The 18168-nt window shown below is 42.6% G+C and overlaps 2 protein-coding genes across 14 annotated transcripts in view; one reads left to right on the top strand and one right to left on the bottom strand.

The window, feature by feature from the left end:
• SLF1 (SMC5-SMC6 complex localization factor 1) overlaps positions 1-17491 on the bottom strand; it is a 67949-nt gene extending 50458 nt beyond the window's left edge. For 3 of the 7 annotated variants that reach the window (XM_038403492.2, XM_038403490.2, XM_043514591.1), the window contains exons 1-4: positions 17203-17336; positions 16125-16238; positions 15852-15927; positions 792-1035 (exon numbers count right to left, since the gene is read on the bottom strand). In XM_038403492.2, coding sequence (XP_038259420.1) covers positions 792-1035; positions 15852-15927; positions 16125-16238 — 434 coding nt within the window. In that variant the 5' untranslated portion in view covers positions 17203-17336. The other 4 variants (XM_043514590.1, XM_043514588.1, XM_043514589.1 and 1 more) reach the window with 4 other exon arrangements.
• KIAA0825 (KIAA0825 ortholog) overlaps positions 17041-18168 on the top strand; it is a 423444-nt gene continuing 422316 nt past the window's right edge. For 3 of the 7 annotated variants that reach the window (XM_043514582.1, XM_043514586.1, XM_038403487.2), the window contains exon 1: positions 17398-17524. Coding sequence is in view for 2 of the 7 variants with exons in the window: in XM_043514581.1 (XP_043370516.1) it covers positions 17083-17524 (442 nt within the window). In the remaining 5 variants the exon portion in view is untranslated. Of the gene's footprint in view, positions 17525-18168 lie in introns of all 7 variants that reach the window. The other 4 variants (XM_043514581.1, XM_043514587.1, XM_038403489.2 and 1 more) reach the window with 4 other exon arrangements.

Raw genomic sequence — 18168 nt, 5'->3', positions numbered from 1 at the left:
GGCATTACAGTTTTGGGGGAGGAGGGGACCAAAAATAGTGAGGTGAAAAATGTGAAACTAGACCAAGATGCCCTTATTTTAAAAATACTATAGTAATGGAACAGTTTAATGGTATTTTCATATCTAAACATTTGTCAAAGTTAACAAAATGCTAGATACATAGTAGACTGTAACATACAACTCAAATAATGACAGGTTTCAGAGTAGCAGCCCTGTTAGTCTGTATTCGCAAAAAGAAAAGGAGTACTTGTGGCACCTTAGAGACTAACAAATTTATTAGAGCATAAGCTTTCGTGAGCTACATGAGCTGTAGCTCACGAAAGCTTATGCTCTAATAAATTTGTTAGTCTCTAAGGTGCCACAAGTACTCCTTTTCTTTATACAACTCAAAGAAAGCTTCATTACACGAATGAAATATGGTTCTGGACATTTCATTTCAGTACCACAGAAAAATAAAAGAATACTGCTAATGAGCATGAACTCCAAGGATATGGCTAAGAACCAATCAGGGTGAGGGGCAGAGAAAGTCTTCCTAGGCTATTCATTTAAAATATGCATAAAAACATAAGTGCTATAGTTAACAATGTGGTAATAGTACTAAGAGAAAAACCAGCAATTTTTACTGTTCCAACTTTTATATTTATGTGGAACAGTATGCCATGCAGAGACTAAAGCACTGGGAGTTGTTGCAGACCAAATTAATTGGAATGGGAGAGGGAGAACAACAATGTAATTCAGCTATATCAACTACTTTATCATTCATTATTTCAACTTTAAGTAGTATATCCTACCTTGTGATAGAACCCCTTCGTTTATCACCTTCTTTCACAAGGAGGATAACTTTCCATTTGTGGAAGGCCCCTAAAGCACCAGAGCATGTTAGTTCTTCACGCCATCTTTTAGGTGCAGATTGCATTTGAGGTGAATAATGGGAGCCTTTTTCAATTTTATATCCCCATTCGTAAGTTGTTTCATCAAGCCATCTGCCACTTTCAACACTATTAATTATGTAGTCCTTAGTTAGTATCCACTTTCCTAGAAAGCAAGTTAACTGTTAGCCACAAAAGAATTTTTGTACAGACAAATGAAGATGAAATATAAAATTAACTTCAAGCTCTCTCATTCAAATACTACACTACATCTTTATGTAACATTTCAAACAATTTTTCTTTCTACTCCAAAAGTTCTTCTTTCCTAATATTTTAACATCAGAATTGCGCAAAGTCACTGGACATGGTAGTTTTGCTTTTTTCTAATGACATAGTATCCTCTTAGGTCTTCCAGAATAAAATAATACCAGACAAAAGAACAATCATAATATTAATTTGCCTCTCTAGATTTTGCTCCTGTGTCTTTTGTCCAGTATCAGCTTAGCCTTAGTATTCTTATATGATGTTTTACAATACACTGTAAAAATAGATTTCCTGACTGTGAATATTCTGTGCACTCGGAGAAAATGCAACAACTCTGTCAAATCACCTATATGAATAATCTGTTTGGATGTACAAATAAAGGCATTCCATGCTAGTTTCTTATTTGAAGCCATAAATACCAGTACCACCAGCTAACAAAACTGTCCAAATTTTTAGCATTCTAAAAGCACAGCATAGTTCATCTCTAAACTCTGAAAGTTTAGACATTTCTAATTGTGTAAGTTTAGTAGATACCAATATTAGGGGGAAACAATTTTAGACTAGTACTCCTTTCCACATCCTTTCCCCTCCCTTGGCCTCACCTCCTCTGCCTCTTTCTCCCTCTTTTCTAAATGTCCATCTTTTCAGGTTCAGATCAGGAGTTGTGATCCTCTTGTATTGAAACACTGCTTACAGCACACATTAAGTGAAATTGTGCGATCCTAATCAATTTCTCAGAACAGCAGGGTTACTGGTAAAATGCATCAGTGCAAGAGTGCAAAACAAATGCGATTCCCCACAGTACATAGGAGGGCTCCATGATGGAGAGCAGAAGTACAGCCAGAGCCTACATGATTATGAAGATCCATTAATAGAAGAGATGTAACAGTCATCACAGAGCAGCTCTACTGGCACTCTGTAAATTGAAAGAAGGACTCCATCCTTCCAAACCCAATAAGAAATGCTTGAACAAAGTCCTTTGATTAATGTTTGGTGAGACGGGGAGAGGGATTGGTCCCTAAATTAAGTTTTCACCCCATTTTAATTCATACACTATGGTCCCTGAGCAACAGTTTAAAAAAGATTCTGAATGCACTGAGTTGAGGGTTTTGTTTTTTTTAAAATCATGTAAACAGACACTCACAAAACTTAGGCTATCTACTTTCCAATGGTAGTTATCCCTCTTCTCCAAAAGAGCTAACTTGCTAACGTACCTCAAAGATAATTAGAGAAGACTATTAGCCTTTAGTCGAAAAGTCAAATCTCTTATGCTCAAGATGTTGATACTACCTTTAATAGTAAATGTACATTTTTCACTTTGGGAACAAAGTGATCCAGTCCTTTTTACTAGGTCTGTGCCACAGATCTTAGTTATATAATGCTCTGATTTGTAGACTATTATGCCATCACGGCTTATAGAAATGTTTCTCAATTTTCAGATATAGTGATTTTCTAAACTTCTGGTACAAATCTATGTCAAAATGGTATAATATAATAAATCAAACTGATAGACACAGACCAAGACTATTTTATGCCTTAGTTCTCTGACACTAAAGAATGCAGAATCAAAACTGCAAGGTTCCATCACACTGGACATAGCTTTGTATTTAGTGTTTAAAAAAAGACAGAAAATGTAGAAACTATAGCATAAACTTGGAAACAAGTGGAGAGCTAGAAAGAATTTACAGGGTCTAGATCAAGAAACAAAGAGAAGCAAGCAGCCCTTCTCATTGCTCTGCTCTCCAGAGGCAACAGCCTTATCACTACCCCATCCCTCTAACAAGTCTCATATTTTCACACTTTACTTCTCTAGAGGAAAAAGGACAATAAACTATCTAAACTCCTACATGCCAGAGGGGGCAACAACAGTGATACCCTTAACTCACCCAATAATATTGTTAATCTATCCAACCAAACACTTAGCCCGGCAGAAGAATCTGTCCTATCTCAGGTTTCAGAGTAGCAGCCGTGTTAATATGTATTTGCAAAAAGAAAAGGAGTACTTGCGGCACCTTAGAGACTAACAAATTTATTTGAGCGTAAGCTTTCGTGAGCTACAGCTCACTTCATCGGATCCTATCTCAGGGACTCTCTTTCTGCCCCACCATCCCGATACACGATACAGTTCAGCGGTGATCTGGAAGCCTACTTTCACGGTCTCCAACTCAAGGAATATTTTCAACACACCACTCAACAGTGCACTGACACACAGGAACCCTCCTACCAATGCTACAAAGAAGAAGAATTCTGCGTAGACTCCTCCTGATGGTCGAAATGACAGACTGGACTTCTGCACAGGCTGAAATTGTGAACAAACAGCATCACTTGCCCTATAACCTCAGCCGTACAGAACGCAATGCCATCCACAGCCTCAGAAAACAACTCTGACATTATAATCAAAGTGGCTGACAAAGGAGGTAGTGTAGTCATCATAAACAGGTCAGATTATGAACAGGAGGCTGCCAGGCAACTCTCCAACACCACATTCTATAGGCCACTATCCTCCGATTCCACTGAGAAGTACCAAAAGAAATGACATAATCTGCTCAAGAAACTCCCTTCTATAGCATAGGAACAAATCTACACAGACAAACCCCTAGAGCCCTGACCAGGGGTATTATATCTGCTACCCAAGATCCAAAAATCTGGGAATCCTGGATGCCCCATCATCTCAGGTATTGGCACTCTTACAGCAGGATTATCTGGATATTTGGTCTCTCTCCTCCGACCCTACGCTACCAGCACTCCTAACAAACTTTGAGATACCACCAACTTCCTGAGGAAACTACAATGAATTCATGATCTTCCTGAAAACACCATCCTGGCCACCATGTATGTAGAAGCTTTTTACACCAATATTCCACATGAGGATGAATTACAAGCTGTCAGGAACAGTATCCCTGATGTGGCCACAGCACACCTGGTGGCTGAGCTTTGTGACTTTGTCCTCACCCACAACCATTTCAGATTTGGGGATAATTTATACCATCAAGTCAGTGGCATAGCTATGGGTACCTGCATGGCCCCACAGTATGCCAATATTTTTATGGCTGACTTAGAACAACGCTTCCTCAGCTCTTGTCCCCTAGCTCCCCTCCTCTACTTGTGCTACATTGATGACGTCTTCATCATATGGACCCACGCGAAGGAGGCCCTTGAAGAATTCCATCTGGATTTCAACAATTTTCACCCCTCCATCAACCTCAGCCTCGACTAGTCCACATAAGAGAGCCACTTCCTGTACACTACAGTGCAAGTAAGTGATGGTCACATAACCACAACCCTATTCTGGAAACCTACTGATTGCTATACTTACCTCCAGCTTCCATCCAGGACAATCACATGATCCATTGTCTACAGCCAAGCCTTAAGATAAAACCGCATTTGCTCCAATCCCTCAGACAGAGGCAAAGATCTACACGAGCTTTACCAAGCATTCTTAATTACTATACCCACCTGGGGAAGTGAGGAAACAGACTGACAAAGTGTGAGGGATATCCAGACGTCACCTACTACAGGACAGGCCCAACAAGGAAAATAACAGAACACCACTGGCCATCACGTACAGCCCCCAACTAAAAACTTCTCCAGCACATCAACGATCTTCAACCTATCCTGGAAAACGATCCCTCGCTCTCTCAGACGTTGGGAGGCAGGCCAGTTCTCGCTTACAGACAGCCCCAAACCTGAAGCAAATATTCACGAGCAACTACACACCACAGAAACACTAACCCAGGAACCAATCCCTGTAACAAACCCTGTTGCTTACTCTGTCCCCACATCTACTCTCACGACACCATCAGAAGACCCAACCACATCAGCCATACCATTAGGGGCTCATTCACCTGCGCATCTAATAATGTGATATATGCCATCATGTACCAGCAATGCCCCGCTGCCATGTACATTGGCCAAACCAGACAGTCTCTACATAGAAGAATAAATGGACGCAAATCAGACATCAGGAATGGTAACACACAAAAAGCTAGTAGGAGAACACTTCAATCTTCCTGGACATTCAACAACAGATTTAAAAGTTGCCATCCTTTAACAAAAAACTTCAAAGAGAAACTGCAGAGCTACAATTCATTTGCAAACCTAACACCATTAATTTGACTTGAATAGGAACTGGGAGTGGCTGCCTCATTATAAAAGCAATTTTCCCTCTCTTGGTATTGACACCTCCTCATGAATTATTGGGAGTGGACATCCACCCTGACTGCATTGGCCTTGTCAACACTGGGTAACTTGTAAGGTAACTCCCTTCTCTTCATGTGCCACTATATTTATGCATCTTAGAGACTAACAAATTTATTAGAGCATAAGCTTTCGTGAGCTGCAGCTCACGAAAGCTTATGCTCTAATAAATTTGTTAGTCTCTAAGGTGCCACAAGGACTCCTTTTCTTTTTGCGAATACAGACTAACACGGCTGTTACTATGAAACCTATATTTAGGCATGTATCTGTAATTGTCACTCCATGCGTCTGAAGTAGTGGATTTTTTTTACCCACGAAAGCTTATGCCCAAATAAACCTGTTAGTCTCTAAGGTGCCACTGGACTCCTCATTGTTTTGTGGATACAGACTAACACAGCTACCCCTCTGATACTTTCACTTTGTCTCTTCCTGCTGTTTTGGTGGTTTAGTTGTCCTTTTGAGAAAGAGAGAGAGAGAAAGGGGGGAGGGAAGTCCTTACCTAGGAGAGGTATGATGTGCAGGAGATCTTCCTGAAATATCCCTAACAGAGTTCCCTTTACACCAGGGGTGGGCAATAATTTTTGCAGGGGAGCCACTCCCCGTATTTTGGTAAGTTGTCATAGGCCGCATATTTCTACTATATTAATGGAGGAGGTGCTCCAGGCTGGTGCAGAATGTTGGAGTGCAGGAGAGGGTGAGGGGTCTAGAAGGGAGTCTGGGTGCGGGAGGGGGTTCTGACCTGGGGTAGGGGGTTGGGATGTGGGAGGGGGTGCAAGGTGCAGTCTGCGCCATGGGACTTTTAGCGGCCCGGAATCAGAGATCGCAAGGGGGCAGAAGAGGCCAGATGGAAATGTTAGTTATGGCGGGCCGGACAGAAATGTTAGACAGGCCGGATCCAGCTCACAGGCCATGTTTTGCCCATCCCTGCTTTACACTGTTACCTCAGGGGGAAGAATCTGAGGGGAGCTGCACAGAGATTAAAGAGAGGGAGCGGCTCCCCCCTTCTGGTAAAAGCAGGGAAAGCTCTTTCTCCATTCCCTGGAATATGCAAGGAGCACTTTCTTGCAGCTGCTCCTGCTCAACTGGTTGGTGAGAGCTGCTCACCCTGTTTTCAATGTATTTTAACCACCCCAGGTGTGGAAATGGGAAAGGATGAGGATTTACAGGCTTAAGAGACTTATCAAGACCCTGTGCCCACAGAGTGGGGAGCCATCTGCATGGATGCACTACAGCCAATCCCTAATAGTCTAAAATCATGAGTCAGATGTCAAGAAAGATGAATTAAAATCTGGGATTTGTTTTAATTTCCCGCCAAGTTTTTTAGATGGAAGCCACCTGTACCTTTAGTCTGATTATTTTCATGCTCAAAATCTAATGCGACAAGCACATGTGAAATGTGAGTATTCCTGCTAGCTTCTGAGAACTAACAAACATTCCTAAACCCTAGAGTGGAGAAGCTGCCATCCTTTCCCTGTCCATCCCCATACTTTATTGCTATCATTACTCTGGGGGGAAATTCTGTGTCACTCCGCACTGTGCAGAATTCATGGCCCTGGCCGATTTCTTTGCTTCCCCGCAGAAAAATGACTTCTGATGGGAAAGCAAAGGGAAGCCGCCAGAGTGGTCACAAGCCCCTCCCTGGTAGCACAGGCAGGTCAGTTTGGGCACCTGGAGCAGCTGGTAGAGACATAAATCGCTGCCGAGATGGGAGAGCTGGGAAGTCAGGTGTGAGAGAGAGACAGATACTCTGTCCCTCTCACTTGCTATTGTGGCGCCCTCAGCATGGAGGAGCAGGGCTTTGGGATGTTTCTGGGGAGGTAGGCGTGAGGCAGCCTCTGTCCCCTTAGGCAGAGCAGAATATAACAGCCTGCCTGCTTAGTTAATTGTTCCCAGTGTTCTTAGTGAATTCCCAAGGAGTATAAAAAGGTGTTAAAATTTTAAGGCTCCTTTACATTGCCAGAGTGGTATGAAGGATCTTGATTGTAAAGGACAGTGTGGCCGTATAAATGCTTATGGTGCTTTACTGATTAGAACTGGTTTACATTTTTGGACTGAAAAAAATTCTTATCAAAATGTGCTCTGTGAACTATTTGCTACTGACCTTTCTGGAGATGGTCAGTAGCCAATAAAAATTGCGAGTTTGAGTCCCCACCCTCACTTGTTCTTCAGTTGCCTATGATGTAATACTGAGCATATGGCTGCATATATTTGTTGACTAAAGGGTTACTACTAACTACATTACTATTAGACAGTGGCGGGGGTTGGGGATTTCCTCCAATGCTCCCTACTCCCATTCTTCATCCATTGTATTGTAGTTTAAACAAATTACCAGAATTATTGAAACCAACAGGATTATAGTGCATTATTTTAACAAATAAAATTTGCAGAATTTTAAAATATTGTGTGCAGAATTTTTAATTTTTTGGTGCAGAATTCCCCCAGGAGTACTATCCTGCTTCTTTCCTTTCTACATCTCTCTCCTTACACAACCCAGTTTTTCCTCCCCACTTCATATTCCACAGTGTCTACCCCCTCGTTGCCCCCATTATTTCCCTCTTTGCCCTTTACAAGATCCACCCTTACCATTTCCCCTCTCTGCTTCCTCCGCACTCTCTTAGCCTCCTCCTGATCTCCAAACTACCTTATCCTAACTAGGGAAGATGGCCGCCCCTGAGTTGAGGGCAGCCTAGTTTCAGTCGCACCACAAATAATGAGTTGGCAGCTATCTTTACTCAGGGCAACCACACTTCCACATCAGAAAAAGTGTAGGGAAATCGCAACCACCTTTACTGAAGGAAACTTGGCTTTAGCCCCATTAAAGGCAATGAGAGGAGGATATTTTAAATCAGGTAAAGCTCAGGGGCAGCTGTAGAAAAGACCCTTTTCTCCCCAGTTTTACCTGTCCTGTTTGTACCCATTTCCCTATCGGAAGGGCTGCTCAGAGCTCCTCTCATATCGCCCAAGCTCTCAGACAGCATCAGCTAGACACTGTCATGCTGCTGCACAGCAACACAGGACTGCTGATGTGTCTGGGCCACCCCTCAAGCATGGGAAAACTGCCCTTTCCCCACTACGTAGCTCATTTATAGTAATTTTCCTGGTATCCATGAGAAAATATTTGGGGATGGGGAATAATAATTGGTTAGGAATCCCTCAGGAAACCTCAAAGACCTGATCAGAATTGCATCTTTGAGACTCTGAATGTCCTAGCTGGACACTGATTCCCATGACTTCTGCCAATTAAAGGACAAAAATGGAAAATACTGCCAGGATTCCTATGAAGTGTGGTAAAACTTTTTCCTAGCATAAACCCTATTTTAATAGAAAGGCTGTCTTATGGACCACTTCTCTCCTCTTCACAACGACATAAAAACGTCATGGCATCTACAATAGTTGCATATTAGGAAAACATTTATTTTAAGTCAGGTAGAAGTGAGGAACTAGCATTACATGACAGCCAACTCTCTCTAGAAAAGCAAAAGTTTCAGATTATCACTGGTCTTCAGAACGCAAGCCACTGCTGTAAAGCCTGATGATGTAAACGATGCTTTTTATGCCACACTAGAGGACTTATCAAGCACTTCATTTCAACATCATATTGTTATTTTAGGAAATAATGGAGAACTTTAAGAACTGGTCATTAGACAACTAGATTTGTGTTGCTACTGGGGCCACACACCTTATTGGAAGAGAAATCCGATAATAGTGCGTGTCCATTAGAATTTGCTTCAACACAGACTATTTTTAATGCTACCTAGTTTCACCACAGGAATTTCCATAAATGTACATTTTGATATCCGTCTGGCAATACTGCAACCTTAGATCATGTTCTAGTTCAGAAACCCCTGATTAAACTCATCCTGGATGTAAGTATATTTACAAGTGCTGATCTAGCTTCAGAATCGGATTGACTACTAATAGTAACAATGATGTTCCACTGAACCAAGTTTCAGAGACTGATACCTACTGCGTCAAAATGCTTCAGTGCTGATAAGCTTCATGATGAAATGATTGATAAGAATTATGCAGTAGCAACTTCCAATAAATATTCTATATTGGATGACTAGCTGTCTACTGCAGAGGAAGAGTAGACTTCATTTGGGGATTTTATTTCAGAGACTGCTGGAGAATGACTAGGACTAAGGAGCATTAAAAAGATGTGTTGGAATACCGAGGATACCAAATTATGGGGGGGGGGGGGGGAAGACACAGTGTAGAATGGAAGTCCTGGAAGATCAGAAGAGAGTTAGCAAAGAGACCTTTGGTCTGACCCAGTATGGCTGTTCTTATGTAAGAGAAGAGGAAATGCACAACAAAAGAAAAGAAATAACTTGAATGTGCAGTTAGAAGGGCCTGTTGGACTGACCATAATCAATGGTGGAAAAATATAATGCAGAGCACTGAGAGACCCTCCAAGACATGACCAGGAATGCATCTTTGAGATTCTGAATGTCCTAACTGGCCATCCATTACCGTGACTTCTGCAAATTAAGGACAAAAATTGAAAATATTGCCAGGATATTGATGCACAATATAACAGTTGGCGTGAAAATTTTTGTTAAATAATCAACAGCTCCCCACCAAGATGTATACTAAAACTTAATCCAAAAATGAACCTTGCAAAAAACAGGCTGGTGACATTAAAGGAAGTGATATTTGCAGTCACACAATTATGAAATTAAAGCATCCGACCTTAACAAAATTTCTGGAGAACTGCTAAAAAAGAGTGGAGGTTTGGATTTAGTTCACTGGCTTCATAATATCTTTAAAACTTAGGGAAACTGGTAACATTCCAGAAGACTGGAAAAGGGAGTGCATCATCCCTTACTTTAAAAAGGGAGAGACAAATGTGAGCAAATTACAGAGGAATAACCCTGTCTGTCCGTCCCAGGGAAGATGTATATGATCATACTACTGAACAGATTGAAATACTGTTTCAACCCTAGTATGACAAACAACCAATATGGCCTCTGTACAGGTTGATCTACAATCCATTACTCCTGGGGGAATGCTGTGCCACTGCACAATGTAGAATTTTGCAGAAATTAACATTGTGCGTGCAGAATTTCTGCCCTCCCCAAAAATGGGCTGTTGTGCTGCTAGCTGCCACTGGATCCAGAAGAGCCCAGCTCACACAGAAAACACTGCTGGGAGGAGGGAGAGAGAGCTAGAGGGTTCCTGGCTGCTGCAGTGCCCAGCATGCCCTGAGGGAAGAAGAGGGCAGCACACAGGAAATTCTGTGCAAGCCTGGGACTGAGCATCAGTCTGTTTCTCACTCTGGATCTCTGGGTTGGGGGCAGGGGAGGGGGAGAGAAACAGGAACTGGGTTGTCATAGGGTTTTCTTTAACTCTATGCTCCTTGGGGAATTTGTGGGGTGTCTGTATTGTTACAGGCATATTGCTGACAGGTATTTTGAAACAAATTACTAAAATAATTGAAACTGGCGTGACTATGTAGAGTTATTTTGACAAATAAAAAGTGCAAAATTTTGCAGAATTTTAAAATATTGTGCACAGAATTTAATTTTTTGGTGCAGAATGCCCCAAGGAATAAATCCATGCTATATTTACCTTGTGGAATGTCACTGAAAAATGACTGGAGCAGCAAAAGGAAGTTAACATTGTGTTTACAGAGATTTTTGCAGCCACTTTTTGAAACAGTGCATCAATCAGATGATGCACCCTGGGTACTGCTATGTCAGTTTAGGGTGTCTGACAACGTAGCATGCTTATTGGAGGAATTCTACCATGGTACATTTAGTAGTGTGAGGGTCAATGGTTGTATTAGACTGGTTTTCAGTAGAATCAGGAGTATTCCAGGAATGTGTGTTCTCTCTCTCTCTCTCCCCCATATTATCTAGTATTTTAATAAACTGATAACGAAGCTGATGGAGGCCGAGTAGGAGGGGTGAAATTTGAGGATCTTGAATATGTGGATGATATTGCCTTATTTGAAGTCACTACTGACCAATTACAGCTAATGCAGAAACTATGGGACTTAAGATCATTGGTGATAAATAGAAGTACCTATAAAATGGAAACAAATGATCAGCTGACACTACAGGTAGATGGTAATGACGTCAAATGGATGAAGAGTTCTCTATCTGGGTAGTTGGTTGACAGCAAGGTGTTCTATAACTGAAGTAGTCACATGTTGAATTGGTCTTGTCAATGGTATTCAGTGTCTTCAACGGCCTCTGTTTACGTGGCAGGATATTTATTGTTTAATGTGGTGGTGATTACAACCCTGTTATATGGATCAGAAAGATGGCAGTTGAACAGCTGAGGAGAGGAAATTAAACAGTTTTCAATATTAAAAAAGTTACAGCAGATTCTTAACATCCACTGATTTGATTTTGTCACAAACGAGGAGATTGCATCTGCTGGGATCATCCGTCTGTCATCAGTGAAGAACAAGAAGAGTGCAGCTGTGGGGTCACGTAGAACCTCTCTCATGTAGAAGAAGGTATGCATCTACAGAAGGTTTACAGAGCTGAGTGGAAAGGAAGCGGAGCACAAGGTCTGCCTCAAATGAGTTTGGAAGATGCAGTTTTGAAGGATTTAAGAAGCCTGAATTCTCCCATACTGACTCTTGAGGAAGGGAGACGACTTGTAAGGGATGGTTTGAGATGGAAGTCCATTGTATGCAACATCATAACCATGTGAATCTACTTCATTAAATATAGGTAAAGGACTTTTCATATTATACAATGTTAAGCATATGCATACATGCTCACACTTTGAATTTGCCAATAGTTTCTTGGGTTTTCTTGACTACTGAAAAATGTGCTTTAATAGGAATTTTCTTTTTCACGGACCCACTTTTCTCTTTTGCTTGATCCTTCCTTGAAAAAAGTAATCCTGTTTACAAAAACAATTTGGTTTAAGTGCCTGCACCTTTGGAGGAGATAATACCATCTAGACAGGAGACAGAAAATCATGACTCTTAATCTTGACTCAGACACCAATTATCTCTCTATGCCTTCAAGCAAATCACTTAACTTCTCTCACTAAAGCCCCAATCCTGCAAGGAATTCCAGCACAAATAGAACCTTGTCTGCTTCTGCAGACATGGAACTTGCTGCAGGATCAGGACCTAAATTCTATAGCCCTGACTTCAATAAGGCTCTGCATGGGGTACCAGTCTACCCACATATAGCCAATTGTCATTAGATGCTAGAATTTTCAAAGGTGTCTATCACTGGCATTTAAATGCCAATACAACTGAACAATATTACAATCATCAGTAAATACTGATTTAGCATATCTGTGTATATAAGCCTGTTAGCCTTATACCAGTCTTCAAATTCAAACTGTGCCAGACTGACAATATCCTGTAATATTCTAAACAAACCTTACAGAATTAAGATTAACTCTATATAAATTAAATCTTATCAAATTAAGGTTAATACCTTTGAGGTATATTGTATTAAAAAACAACTGTGCATGTGTTATTGTGGCATTGTATGTACCTTCTCTGGTGAGGGTGGGGGGATGCACTTCCTTCTGTTATCTCTTTGAAGCCACCCCCTTGCAGAGCTATGTGTATATACTAATTCTGACAGGATTCTCCAGGGACCAACAGAAAAAGAGGATTTTTGGATAAATAGCCTGGTTTTAATCTGGCTATGGGCCTTCTTGAACCACCAAATGGACAAGAACCCTGGTCCATGGAGGGCCCCAGTCCTTAAGTTAGGGTTGGAAGGACTGGGACTACTGAGGTCTCATAAGACTAAGGCAGTGGGTCTCAACCCATTTACCATCGTGGGCCGTATATGCAGCTCTGTGTTGATGTGGGCCGTATCCATACAATATATATACACTACGTGTATGACCCTGAGGATGTCACCTGGGCCGCAGATGTGCGCTGATTGGACCACAGGTTGAGAACCACTGGACTAAGGGCTTGTTCTGAGCTTCAGCTGTGATGAACCACAGGGAATCCCTTTAGGTAGTGATGGCGGTTGAAGGACTGCTCCTGCCAGAATCCATGTTAGGACTGCGATGATGTCTGGTAACCTTATTAGCATACATGTAAGGTTTTTCTTGTTTGTTTTCAATACACTATCTGTAAAGTTTTTTACCTTTATTCTAAAGTAGGCTTGCATAGAAAGAACTCTGGGGTACTTACAACTGTAGCAATTACACGTTAACCATCTCTGAAGAGAAACAAATAGGTATTCCTTGGACAACCTGTCTGTGCTGGAACACCATAGTGAAGGCAGGGAACTGTATAGCTTGGAGATACCCTTGTCAGAAAGGGGGGGGGGGGGAAGTCTCCACCCAAGAAAGGTGACAGACCGGGGAGCTGGCAGCCTGAGAATGGTGTCCTTGCTGGACCACTGAGGAGAAACATGAGTGCGGTTGCCTTGAACTATGACCCCAGCATACATGCATCTCCCATCTCAAAAAACCCCCAAATACAATATCCTTAACCCCACTTGCCTATAACTACTTCCCCATCTATCTATAAACTCACTGAATGCTCTTGTCTACAATTGCCTTCTGGAGTGCCTCTCCTCCAGTTCTATCCTAGACCTTTTCCAATCTGACTTCTGCTCCTTACATTTCACTGAAATGGTTGCTACCAAATCTCTAATGCCCTCTTTCTAGCTAAAGTTCAGAACCAGTACTCCATCCTCGTCCTCCTTGACTTGTCAGCTACCTTTGACACAATCTTGAAATCTTGTCCTTGCTTGGCTTCTGTGACTCTCTTCTCTCCTGGTTCTCTAATCGCTCTTTCAGCATATCCTCTGGAGGATCCTCATCCACCCTGTAACTTTATGTGGGGGCTCCATCCTTGGTTCTGTTCTGTTCTCCATCTGCACTTTATCTCTGGGTAATCTCATTCACAAACACAAATTCAACCACTATCTTTATGCTGATAACTCACAAATCTGCCTCTCAACTCCAGACCTGTCCCATTCTGTCCAAACCAAAACCATGACCTGCCTCCTGGAGATGATCTTGTGGATATCTAGCTGCCCGCTCAAGCTAAACATGGCTAAAAAATAAAGCCTCTATTCTCAATCATTGTAGATAACACTACCACCCTTCCTGTCATTCAGGCCTGTAACATGGGTGTCATCTTCGACTCCAACCTTTCTCTAGGCTTCGTATCCAGGTTACATCTAAATCTTACCAATTCGTTATGCATAGTGTCTCTATATGGCCCATCTATCCACACAGTCAAAACTCTCCTTCAAGCTCTCATCATTCGTGTCTCAGTTACTGGAACACCCTTCTCTCTGGCCTTAACAAATGCAATCATGCCCTGCTCATTTCAATTTAAAATGCAGATACTAAGATCTTCCTAGCCCATCACTTCAACCATGTCATTCCTTTCTTTGAACCCCTTCACTGGCTTCCCTTCTCTATTGAATCAAATATAAGCTGCCTATATTCTCTTTTAATTTTCTCTCATTCACTATTGACATGTTAACTCTCACCTCCAATCATTCCTTGATGCCAGATTCCACTGCCTGCCTGTCCATGCTTTCTCCAATGCTGCCCCACACACTTGGGAGCTACCCTCTTTAAATATTCACAAACCGACCTCATTATTCACCTTAAAATCCTTCCCCAAAATTCTCAGTTGCAGTGAGGCCTATGAAAAACTTAAGTTAGGCTGCTAATGTGCACTGCCTACCATGCTGACCTGTACCTCTCATTGTTTACTTGAACTCTCCCATCTGTTTGTCTTATCTATGATTAGATCATAAGCCCCTTGGGGTACAGACCATCTTTTTGTTGTGTGTTCGTACAGCACCTAGTATAATGTGGTCCTCCTGGTGTAGAGTAGGGCCCCTAAACACTATGATAATACAAATAATTATTAGTAATAATACATATGCTTCAGTATATATATGACACAAGTATGATTAAAAGAAAAGTGGATGATAATACTCAAAATGGGTACCATGTCAGTATATTGCCACTGCAAAACTTATGTCTATAACAGCATGTAAACACCATAAAGCCCTTCCAGGAAGCCCCACATCAAAAACATCTTACAATATAGAGGTCTCATCTTGAAAACCTTTAATGGTTTGAGTAAGGGTTTTCAGATTCTGGCCATAGATATGAAAAAAAAACAAAGGAGTAAAATTGGAGTCTAGAGTCAATATAAAAGGCACAGGTAAGGGTTTTTCTTTTGGCCATAAGGGGTTGCTGTGCAGGCAGAAGTTTGTAGTCTGTGAGTGAATGTCAGTGTGAAGTTTAGCGTCAGAATTGTATGCTACCAATAGCAAGTATTCCAATACAAGTTATTTATTGGAGAGAATAAAAAGTGACTTCTCAATCTTAACTGTTACCTTAACCAACAATTATCTTTTTGTGGGCTAACAGACTTAATGATTTCAGTCAAACAAAGGGAAGAGATAAGCTGAGAAGAAGCAAATCCAAGCTTGAGCAAAAGTCTTGTTTATTAGTAAAGATAAGAATAATTATAAAACAAGGTTAATAATCTTATTTGTTCATTAACTGATACAGTTAAAGAGGATATCACAACTTGTTACTCACCTGCTGCACAAGCTGCTAAGAACTTTTCACTCTTGGAAAGCTGTTTTGCTATAAGATGTGTGCAATTTCTGTATTGCTAACAAAAACAAAACAAAACAAAAAAGTGTAACTGAAAATGGTTTAGTTTTTTAGCTACTAGCACAGACTTATAGTTTTAGCTTATAGCACAGACCATTATCCAGCCTATTTGTCTGTAGGCTTCCATCTTATCTGCTGCTTCCTTTTGCTCCTTCTATGAATTTAATGAATGAAACAACGAATGTATATGCTTACCTCAGTATCAATAAAAACACAGTCCAGTTTAAGTAGTAATTCAACTATAGCCTCCTTTTCTTGTTTCTTAAATCCAGTTAGTTGGATTCTCCGTTTTTGGATAGTAGTCGCCATCTGTAAAATGTTTTTTTTTGGGGGGGGGGGGGGGAGGAATATATGCATAAATTGTTTGTACAATTTGTATTTGAACTTTCTATTCCTTCCATGTGTTTGGATAAAATTAAAGACTTAATATAGCTCTATAAGCAAATGATTCTATTAGAGTAATGCTACTTTGAGATACTACAAAACATAACCATTTTAAAATTGTTACTAAGTAGCATTAATGTCAACTAAAGATAACAGCCTAAAGCAGGTTTCAGAGTAGCAGCCGTGTTAGTCCGTATTCGCAAAAAGAAAAGGAGTACTTGTGGCACCTTAGAGACTAACAAATTTATTTGAGCATAAGCTTTTGTGAGTTAATACATCTGCTGAAGTGAGCTGTAGCTCACGAAAGCTTATGCTCAAATAAATTTGTTAGTCTCTAAGGTGCCACAAGTACTCCTTTTCTTTTAGCCTAAAGCAGAGGTTCCAAACAATGCTGAGCACCTACATGCTGCTCCCAGGTCTGCAACTTTGTGTGCCAGCCTACCCACCTCAAAGAAGAGAGTTAGACGTGTCAACAAGGTCTGCTGTGACTGTTCCCTAACCAAATCCCTGGGTGCAGATAGAGGAACTCAGACCAGCCACTGATGGGGGAGGTGCATAATAAGCAAAGCGAAACCAGCTGTCCTAGGCAAGGTAGGTTGTAGCAGAAAGGGCCCCAAGGCATCTTAATAGAAAAAGTAAAACAGAAGGGGAAGAGACAGGATGTTGAACGGAGGTGGCGCCAATAACTACATTTTCAAACCTGAACCAGCAGCTGGACTTCCTGGGGCATCACCAGTCAATTCTACATGGATATTAGGGAACAGTTTGCATGGCATTGCTAGGCCTAGGACGTGCATCATGGTGGGGTACTCAGCTCTCACCCGCCCACATCTACCAGGGGGCCCCGGGAGCAGGGGGAGGCCACACTCGGTCACCCCGGGACACTCACCTTTCCCGGCCGAGGGACGGTCGTGCTCACACAGACGAGGCGGTTCAAACGCCCCCTCTCGTGCCTGTTGGCATTAGCTGCCCAAGCGCTGCTCTCGAGAGGGGGCAGCGCCGCAGCGGCTGTAGAAGACCCGACCCCGCCTTTACCGGAGCTGCTGCAAGAGACGGCGGGCGCGCGGCCGCACCAGCCCCTGCAGCCTCCTTCCCGCCGGCCCCGGCCCCGGCCCCGCCCCCGGATGTGGGACCCAGCAGTTCCGGGACGTTGTCACTGACGCTCCCTGGTCTCTGGGGCTGTGAGCACGGAGCCGAGCGGGGCCCGGCCGGTAAGTGAGCCTGGCGGGGGTGGAGAGACCGTGGGCAGGGTCCGAGACATCCCCGGGGCCGCTGTGTCCCAACGCGCACCTCCTGGGGAGCTGGGCCCCACTCGAACCGCCCTGGCAGACGCCCTGCTCCCCACTAGCCTCTCTCCTGTCCCCGGGCCCGGCTCCCCTCCAGCCCCCACAACAGGACGCTCCTTGTGACTGACCGTTAGTGCCCCTCCCTCCCCCGCCACGCACACTCGTGCCTGTGAATAACTAACTTGGCTGTCTGACAGCGTGTGGTGCGCTCCGGCTGCTGCGCTCGCCAGAGCCGGGTCACACGCCGTGTGCCACCGTCTGTCCCGGGGTGAGCAGATGGTGACGACCCCAGGCTGCCCCCCTACAATCCTACAATGTATTCCTTTTGCCAAGTGGTGGTGGTGGTGGTGCTATAAATTAAAGACGGCACGTTTGGTTAGAAGGGCCTGGAATTAGTCGGGACACTGGGATGGGGAGGGCCTGTTTCTGGTCCTGCCCTGACTTCTTTTGTGACCTTGCACACATCATAAAAACAAAGAGGAGGCCGGTGGCACCTTAAAGACTAACACATTTATTTGGGCATAAGCCTTTGTGGCTAAAAAACCCACTTCTTCAGATGCATGGAGTGA

The sequence above is a fragment of the Dermochelys coriacea genome, chromosome 5, assembly GCF_009764565.3.
Source record: "Dermochelys coriacea isolate rDerCor1 chromosome 5, rDerCor1.pri.v4, whole genome shotgun sequence".
NCBI classification, from domain to species: domain Eukaryota; kingdom Metazoa; phylum Chordata; order Testudines; family Dermochelyidae; genus Dermochelys; species Dermochelys coriacea.
Note: the sequence above shows the minus strand (reverse complement) of the source record. Positions and strands in the feature narration are given on the sequence as shown.